This window comes from Piliocolobus tephrosceles, chromosome 21, assembly GCF_002776525.5.
Source record: "Piliocolobus tephrosceles isolate RC106 chromosome 21, ASM277652v3, whole genome shotgun sequence".
Lineage (NCBI taxonomy): Eukaryota > Metazoa > Chordata > Mammalia > Primates > Cercopithecidae > Piliocolobus > Piliocolobus tephrosceles.
Genome location: NC_045454.1, coordinates 733,556 through 743,059, shown reverse-complemented (window position 1 = coordinate 743,059; position 9,504 = coordinate 733,556). Strand labels below are relative to the sequence as shown.

The window sequence follows — 9,504 nt, the reverse complement described above, 5'->3', positions numbered from 1 at the left end:
TTGCTTTTGGTGTTTTAGACATGAAGTCCTTGCCCATGCCTATGTCCTGAATGGTACTACCTAGATTTTCTTCTAGGGTTTTTATGGTATTAGGTCTAACATTTAAGTCTCTAATCCATCTTGAATTAATCTTCGTATAAGGAGTAAGGAAAGGATCTAGTTTCAGCTTTCTAGCAAGGCCGGCGGACCCCGCCCCGCCCCCTCGCGGGGACGGGGGGTGGGGGTGGGGGCGCTGGGGGCCTCCCACTTATTCTACACCTCTCATGTCTCTTCACCGTGCCAGACTAGAGTCAAGCTCAACAGGGTCTTCTTTCCCCGCTGATTCCGCCAAGCCTGTTCCCTTGGCTGTGGTTTCGCTGGATAGTAGGTAGGGACAGTGGGAATCTCGTTCATCCATTCATGCGCGTCACTAATTAGATGACGAGGCATTTGGCTACCTTAAGAGAGTCATAGTTACTCCCCCCGTTTACCCGCGCTTCATTGAATTTCTTCACTTTGACATTCAGAGCACTGGGCAGAAATCACATCGCGTCAACACCCGCCGCGGGCCTTCGCGAAGAGTTTGTTATAACTCTGAAATTCTCAACAATAGGTGAATATTGAATTTTTTCCCCTAAAGTTGCTTATTCATTAACAATTGACTAAGATTCTGTCCTCAGACGTTCTCATAAAAATTAGAGCTCCCCAGGCGAGGTGGCTCACGCCTGTAATCCCAGCACTTTGGGAGGCCGAGGTGGGCGGATCACCTGAGGTCAGGAGTTCGAGACCAGCCTGGCTAACATGGTGAAACTCTGTCTCTACTAAAAGTACAAAAATTTGCCAGGCATTGTGGTGGGCGCCTGTATTCCCAGCTACTCAAGTGACTGAAGCAGGAGAATTGCTTGAACCTGGGAGGTAGAGGTTGCAGTGAGCCGAGTGAGACTCTGTCTCAAAAGAAAAAAACAAAATTAAAAAAAGAGCTTTTGGCAGCATTAGGCTGAAACAGAAGCTCATCCAGACTTTAAGGGCCAAATTCAGAATATAAATTGGCATCTAGATGCTTAATCATCCTTCCTTTCAGCAAGTCATAATCTTCCTGCAACCTACTCTGAAGAGCCAAAGTTGCTGAAAGTTGTTGCTAGCAGTCTGTGCTGGTATAATCGGTTTTTGAAAAGGTATCCTCCAAAGTGTTCTTGCAAGATAACTATTTGAAACGTTTTTATTCCATGATAGTAGGCTTGGGAAATGACTGCTACCCTAGGACTGTGAACACAATTCACATCAGGAACGTTTTCTAAGAAAGATATGAAATCTAACGGGAGAGAGGAACACAGAAGTATCAGAAAGGAGGTGGGAGATCTAGTGAGGTGTGAGGGGGAGGAGGAAGAGAAACTTTTCTATTTTGAGCTCTTGTGTCATTTATTTTCTTTCTTTTTTTATTGATATATAATTCGCATGCCAAAAATTCACCCTTGTAAAGTGTACAATTCACTGGCATTTTGTATATTCACAAGGTAGTATAACCATGACCACTACGTAATTCCAGACCATTCTCATCACCCTGAAAGAAAATCTTGTACCCATTAAGCAGTCACTCCTCATTTCCCACTCTCCCACCAGGCCCTGCCAACCATTCATACGCTTCTTTGTGTCTATAATTTCGTCTATTCTGGACATTTTGTGTAAGTGGATTCATATACTATGTGGTCCTTTGTGACTAGCTCCTTTCACTTTAGCATGATGTTTTCAAAGTTTATCCGTACTATAGCATGTATCAATGTTTCATTTCTTGTCATGGCAAAAAGCATCATACTGTATGGGCAGATCACATTTTGCTTATCCATTGCTTTTTTTTTTTTTTTTTTTTGAGATGGAGTCTTGCTCTGTCACCCAGGCTGGAGTGCAGTGGCACGATCTCAGCTCACTGCAACCTCCGCTTCCCAGGTTCAAGTGATTCTTCTGCCTCAACCTCCTGAGTAGCTGGAACTATAGGCGCCCACCACCATGCCCAGCTAATTTTTGTATTTTTAGTAGAGAGGGGGTTTCACCATGTTGGTCAGGCTGGTCTCAAACTCCTGACCTCAAGTGATCCACCTGCCTCGGCTTCCCAAAGTGCTGGGATTACAGACTTGAGCTCCTGCGCCTGGCCCCATTCTTCTTTTGATGGACATTTGTGTTGTCTGCACCTCTTGGCTAAAGTGAGTAATGGTGCTTGAACACTGTGGTAGGAGTATCTGTTTGCCTCCCTGCTGTAAATTATCTTGGGTATGTACCTAGAAGTGGATTTGCTAGGACATATGGTGACTATTATGTTCAACTTTTTGAGGAACTGCCAAATCATTTTCCATTATGGCTGTATCATGTTATATTCCTTCCAGTAATCTATGTGGGTTCCAATATCTCCACATCCTTGTCAACACTTACTTTTCTTTTTTTAAATTATAGCCATCCCAGTGGGTATTACATAATTTCTTAAATTTTATTTTTTGAGTTCAAATTTGTGTCATCACAATTCAAAACAGAATAAAATATCTTTGCCGGGTGCAGTGGCTCACGTCTGTAATCCCAGGACTTCGGGAAGATGAGGCAGGAGGATCACTTGAGCCCAGGGGTTCAAGACCAGCCTGGGCAACCTAGTGAGCTCCCATCTCTACAAAAAATACAAAAATTAGCCAGGCATGGTGGTGTGCGCCTTTAGTCTCAGCTACTTGGGAGGCTCAGGCAGGAAGATCGTTTGAGCCCAGGAGGTTGAGGCTTCAGTGAACTGTGATTGTGCCACAGCACTCCAGCCTGAGTGACAGAGAGAGACCCTGTCTCAATAAATAAAGTAAAATATCTTTAAGCACAGGTATAATGTCCCCAGCCTGTATTTATATGCCTCAAACACACCAGAAAAGGACCCTATATTCAATTGCTATGTAGAGAATGAAGATGAATTTTTATTGATTGATTGATTGATTGAGATGGAGTCTTGCTCTGTCACCCAGGCTGGAGCGCAGTGGCCGGATCTCAGCTCACTGCAAGCTCCACCTCCCAGGTTTACACCATTCTCCTGCCTCAGCCTCCCAAGTAGCTGGGACTACAGGCGCCCGCCACCTCGCCCGGCTAGTTTTTTGTATTTTTTTTTAGTACAGATGGGGTTTCACCGTGTTAGCCAGGATGGTCTCGATCTCCTGACCTCGTGATCCGCCCGTCTCGGCCTCCCAAAGTGCTGGGATTACAGGCTTGAGCCACCGCGCCCGGCCGAAGATGAATTTTATCATATAAGACTCGACTTTCTTTCTGGTGCCTGTGGCTCCATTTGTGCCCCGTGTCAGGCTGTATCTTGTTGCTCAGTCTGATTCTAGTAGCATAGCAACTTATAATTTATTCTGGCAATTTGTAAATACTGATGTGAAATTTGGCCAGGATATGTGGACATCTCAGGGTGAACCCAGTCCAGCTGATTATGGGGGTCATGGGAAGACGAGAATTTTGCAATAATGTACTTCTCATTTCTAGTGAATTGCTGCGTGAAAGATACTGTAGGCTGGAAAAGGGGAGAACAGAAAGGATGAGGCAAGGCCGCTGCTTGTCTGCTTCCATCTGGGGATACTGAAGAGTCCAGGAGCAGCTCTTCCTGCCCTGTTTCATCAGTCCTTGGAAATGCACTGATAGAATTGTTGCTTATGGCCAGGCACAGTGGCTCATGCCTATAATCCCAGCAATTTGGGAAACCAAGGTGGGTGATCACTTGAGCTCAGGAGTTTGAGACCAGCCTGGCCAACATGGTGAAACCTCATCTCTACTAGAAATATAAAAAATTAGCAGGGTGTGGTGGCAGGCACCTGTAATCCCAGCTCCTTGGGAGGTTGAGGCAGGAGAATTGCTTGAACCCCGGAGGCGGAGATTGCAAAGCCAAGATTGCACCCCTGCACTCCAGCCAGGTTAACGGAGTGAGACTCTGTCTCAAAAAAAAAAAAATTGTTGCTTTTGAGGGGTTCTCTGATTCAGCACCACCAGAAGCAGGCTCTTAGAAAGCATTAGTGTTAAAGTGACATTTTATTTATTATTTATTTATTTTTGAGAGAGAATTTCGCTCTTGTTGCCCAGGCTGGAGTACAGTGGCATGATCTTGGCTCACTGCAACCTCCGCCTCCCGGGTTCAAGTGATTCTCCTGCCTCAGCCTCCCGAGTAGCTGGGATTACAGGCGTGCACCACCACGCCTGGCTAATTTTGTATTTTTAGTAGAGATGGGATTTCTCCGTGTTGGTCAGGCTGGTCTCGAACTCCCGACCTTAGGTGATCCGCCCACCTCAGCTTCCCACAGTGCTGAGATTCCAGGTGTGAGCCACCATGCCCAGCGTGAAAATGACATTTTAGGGAGTGGGGAAGAAGGGCCGGGAGGAAAAGAGATTAAACAAGGGTGGGGTATCTGTGTCCCTCAGATGGTATCTTTGGCTCAATCCTGCAGAAAAGCAGTGGAGACAGGGAAGGTCAAAGACGGGAGGCTAGGGAGCCTGGGTCTTCACAGTAGGCAGTGGCAGTTTGTTCCGGGCATGTAAATTCCAAGGCATTTGGAGCTCTCCCAGGAAGAGATGCAAATGTTCACTTTGGAAAGGGAAAGAAGCCACGATCTAGAATGCATAAAAATGGGAAAGGGATCTGGGGAACATGGGTTGAGGAACATTGACAGAATCTGTTACAGAGAGAGAGGGGCGTGGGTGGAATATTGGGTGAAAAAAAATCGTCATTATACCTACAATCCCATTATCCTACACAACGAGTCAGTTTCTAGACTGAGTGCTTTAAAGCCAGGATTTTTCATCATTACCTAACTCTTCAAGTTAGGTATTATTAGCTCTCTGCCCCCTCCTTATATTGAACCAAAAAATAATGTATGCCAGAAAGGGAAGGGAACATTTACAAAGTCGGGAGATGGGAGACCTAGTACTAGAACTCAAGTATGTCTTGTTTCAAACTCTTCACTCCTTTTGCTGCTCCCTGATGATCAGCTCAGAAAGAGCCTTATTTCAGGAAGGGGGATAAATAGATAATTAGATATGATAGACAGATGATAGGTAAGTAGGTAGAAAAATAGATAACTAGACATGATAAGATAGATACATAGATGATAGGTAGCTAGATATGATAGATGGATTAGATAGACAGATGATAGGTAAGTAGGTAGATAATTAGATACAATAGATAGATAACTAGATATGATAGGTTAGATAGATAAATAGACAATAGGTAAGTAGGTAGATAGATACAGATGATTAGCTAGTTAGCAGCTAGATAACTAGATACAGTAGATAAAATAGATAGATGTAGATCTATCATCTACAGATCCCTGTCGTTCTGGTGTCTCAGAGAATCAGTCTCCTTCAGAGAGCCCCACCCCTCCCCACTCCAAACGCCTTTCATGCCCATGTCACTGCTGTTCCTTACCTGGCGTCAACGAGCTCATTGAAGTGTGTTTGAAGTTGGCTGGGTGTGGTGATCTGTACTCCCGGCTACCCTGGAGGCCAAATGAGAAGGACCACTTGAGGTATGATTGCACCACTGCACTCCAGCCTGGGCAACAGAGTGACACTCTGGCTCTTTAAAGAAAAAAGAAAAAGAAATGTGTTTGAAGTTAAGAGCTGAGATCATGTCTGTGTTAGCCAAGGTTTTCCAGAAAAACAGAACCAATAGAACATATATATATATAAGCTGGGTGTGGTGGCTCACGCCTGTAATCCTAGCACTTTGGGAGGCCAACGTGGATGGATTACCTGAGGTGAGGACTTCAAGACCAGCTTGGTCAACATGGCGAAACCCCGTCTCTACTAAAAATACAAAAATCAGTCGGGCGTGGTGGTGGGTACCTGTAATCCCAGCTACTCAGGAGGCTGAGGCAGGAGAATTGCTTGAACCCAGGAGGCAGAGCTTGCAGTGAGCCAAGATTGCGCTATTGCACTCCAGCCTGGATGACAAGAGTGAAACTTTGTCTCAAAAAACAAACAAAAAAACCCACATACACATGTATGTGTGTGTGTATATATATAGATATAGAGAGAGGGATTTATTTTAATGGATTGGTTCATGTGATTGTCAGGGGCTGGTAAGTCTGAAATCTGCAGGGCAGGCAGGAGATCCAGGGGAGACTTGATATTGCAGCTTGAGTCTGGAGGCAGATATTCCTTCCACCTTGGGGTACCTCAGTCTTTTCTCTTAAAGCCTTCAACTAATTGGATGAGGCCCACCCATATGACAGTGGGTCATCTGCTTTACTCAAAGTCTATTGGTTGAAATGTCCAGCTCCAAGGTGGGAGATCCAGGCTTGGAAGCCAGGCTGTCTGTCTGGCTCCTCTTAGCATTTCTGCTCACCCTATCAGTGCATTTCAGACAGTGATTACACAGACAGACGTGGTGGCTCACACCTGTAATCCCGGCACTTTGGGAGGCCAAGATGGGAGGATCACTTGAAGTCAGGAGTTTGAAACCAGCCTGGCCAATGTAGTGAAACCCCGTCTCCACTAAAAACACAAAAATTAGCTGGACACGATGGTGCACACCTGTAATCCCAGCTACTCAGGAGGCTGAGTCGGGAGAATTGTTTGAACCAGAGGTGTAGGTTGCAGTGAGCCAAGATCACACTCCAGCCTTGGTGACAGAGCAAGGTTCTGTCTCAAAAAAAAAAAAATATATATATATATATATATACACACACACACACACACACACACGTATATAAAGCACTGGCTCACAATAAATGATCAATATCATTGCTATGCACCAAACATTCCCTGGGAATTTCCTATGCGCCAAGCAGTGTTCCAGCCCTCTCTATAGGTACTAACCCACCAGCCAATAAAATAGGTACTGCTGCTATCCTCACTTTACAGATGGGGAAACAGAAGCTTGGAGAAGATTAAGGAAATTCCCCAAAGCAATAGGAAGTTTCAGCTCCAAGGTGGGAGATCCAGGCTTGGAAGCCAGGCTGTCTGTCTGGCTCCTCTGAGCTTTTCTGCTCACCTCTATTGGTGGATTTCAGGAGCCAGGCTGATTCCCTGACCTGCTCTTTCCCCTCCAGACACCAGAACCATCTTTGTCACCATCTTCAGCTGCATCTCCATCCTTCTTCTCTTCCTCTCAGTCTTCATCATCTACAGATGCAGCCAGCATGGTGAGCTCAGAGAACACAAAGGGAGAGACGGGGAGTGAAGGATTTTCTCGGTAGGTAAATTCCTCCTGCATTTTTTGTAGGTTCGTCGCCTGAAGAATCCACCAAAAGGTAGGTGCTTGGCATAGCTCAAGCTCCACTTAATTCCCATGTCATTCTCCAGGGAACCCGTTGGCATATGCAGGATTGGCACCCTGAGCCCCCACCCCAGCCCATTCTGTGACCTCCCTCCACTCCCCTCCATTGCCCTCACCCTCTCCCCGAAATCTTCACATCCCATCCTTTCACGTGTCTCTCTCTCTCTCAGAATCAGCCATTCCAAACTTTCGGAGCAGGAGGCTGCTGGTAAGGGACAGGGAAATTTTAAGGGAATCACCGGATATAAAGACGAAGTTCTGGGGGGAGGGATTGCATTGGGAGTTATACCTGATATAAATGACGAATTGATGGGTGCTGAGGAGTTGATGGGTGCAGCACACCAACATGGCACAAGTATACATATGCAACAAACCTGCACGTTATACACATGTACCCTAGAACTTAAAGTATAATAATAAAAAAAAAAAAAAAAAGAAAGACTAAGTTCTGACTCCTACAGCTGAAAACTGATTTTCTTTTTTTTCTCTCTCCCTCAGAGGCAGATTTATCCAGGATGGAAAGGGTATCTGTCTCGGTGAGTCCTCCCGCTTAGGAGTCCCACAAGAGCTCCCTCACCACAACGGGCTGGTCGTGTCTGCCTCCTGGTTAAGCCCATACAGAAACGTCTACTATTTATCACCCGTGTGGTCTTAGACAACTCCCCAAAGGGGAACCAAAATCTCCATTTAAAAGGCGTATGCACGGGGCCGGGCGCGGTGGCTCACGCCTATAATCCCAGCACTTTGGGAGGCAGGCAGATCACAAGGTCAGGAGATCGAGACCACCCTGGCTCACACAGTGAAACCTCATCTCTACTAAAGATACTAAACATTAGCTGGGCGTGGTGGCGGGCGCCTGTAATGCCAGCTACTTGGGATTCTGAGCCAGGAAAAAGACTTGAACCCGGGAGGCGGAGGTTACAGTGAGCCGAGATCACGGCACTGCACTCCAGCCTGGGCAACAGAGCGAGATTCTGTCTCAAATAAATAAATAAAAATAAAAGTCTTACGCAGATCCATTGATGTCACACACATAAAGGGTTATAAAAACAGAAAAGAAAAAGAAATGCATCTGGTGTGACCGAGGACCTGGATTTTGAATTTAATTTAATGGTAATTAATTTAAATTTCAATAGCCATGTGTAGCTAGTGGCTGCCATATTGACCACTCAGTTCTAATATTCATCTATTTTCTCCAAACACGGCAGACCCCCCAAGGAGTGACGTATGCTGAGCTAAACATCAATGCCCTGTCTGAGGCAGCTTCTGACACCACCCACGAGCCCCCAGGATCTCATGAATATGCGGCAGTGAAAGTGTAGCAAGAAGACAGCCCGGGCCACTAGAGGAGGGGGAATCGTGCTGGCTAAGGTTATCAGAAACGTGGAGATGCGGATGACTCTGTGTCCCTTGCTCCTCATCCGTATCAATAAAATTAAATTTCTCATCTTAAAAAGGAATCTGATTTATTTATGGATTATTCATGCCCAAGAACCCCACCATACTCTTTCTACCCCATATTTCCTCCTAGAACAATTCAAGGAAATAATAAATAACTATTGATCAGCTATCCAGCAAAGAATGTAAGAATTATGGAGCATCTCCTGGAAGCACAACAAGCGAAAAAGAAAATGGCCAGGCTCATGCTTGTCATCCCAGCACTTTGGGAGGCCGAGGAGGGTGGATCATCTGAGGTCAGAGTTCATGACCAGCCTGACCAACACAGTGAAATCCCATCTCTACTAAAAATACAAAATTAGCGGGACATGGTGGTGGGCGCCTGTAATCCCAGCTACTTGGGAGGCTGAGGCAAGAGAATCGCTTGAACCCAGGAAGCAGAGGTTGCAGTGAGCCAAGATGACACCATTGCACTCCAACCTGGGCAGCAGAGAGTCCATTTCAAAAAACAAACATGCCCAGACCTGCAAAACTCCTAGACCAGAGGGCAGAAAACAAAAGGACCAGAGAGTAACATTTCCAGCTTTGTGGGCTGTAGGATCTCTGCTGAGACTACCCCATTCTGCTGTTGTACCTGAAAGCAGCCATCGTTGATATGTAAACAAGTAGATGTGGCGGTGTTCGAATAAAACTGTATTTACCACCTCATGTTCTCATTCATGTGGGAGCTAAAAAAGTGGCTCTTATGAAGGTAAAGAGAGTTAACACAGGCTAGAAGGGCTGGGTTAGTTAATGGGCACAAACACAGTTAAACAGAAGGAACAAGTTCAAGTGTTCAACAG

At 45.6% G+C, this 9,504-nt stretch overlaps 1 protein-coding gene across 1 annotated transcript in view; it reads left to right on the top strand.

The window, feature by feature from the left end:
* The window catches only part of VSTM1 (V-set and transmembrane domain containing 1), a 22,054-nt gene extending 13,330 nt beyond the window's left edge, over positions 1-8,724 (top strand). The window contains exons 4-8 of the mRNA XM_026457605.2: positions 7,038-7,130; positions 7,211-7,238; positions 7,435-7,472; positions 7,763-7,800; positions 8,473-8,724. Coding sequence (XP_026313390.1) covers positions 7,038-7,130; positions 7,211-7,238; positions 7,435-7,472; positions 7,763-7,800; positions 8,473-8,586 — 311 coding nt within the window. The 3' untranslated portion in view covers positions 8,587-8,724. The remainder of the gene's footprint in view (positions 1-7,037; positions 7,131-7,210; positions 7,239-7,434; positions 7,473-7,762; positions 7,801-8,472) is intronic.
* The last annotated feature ends 780 nt before the right edge of the window (positions 8,725-9,504 follow it).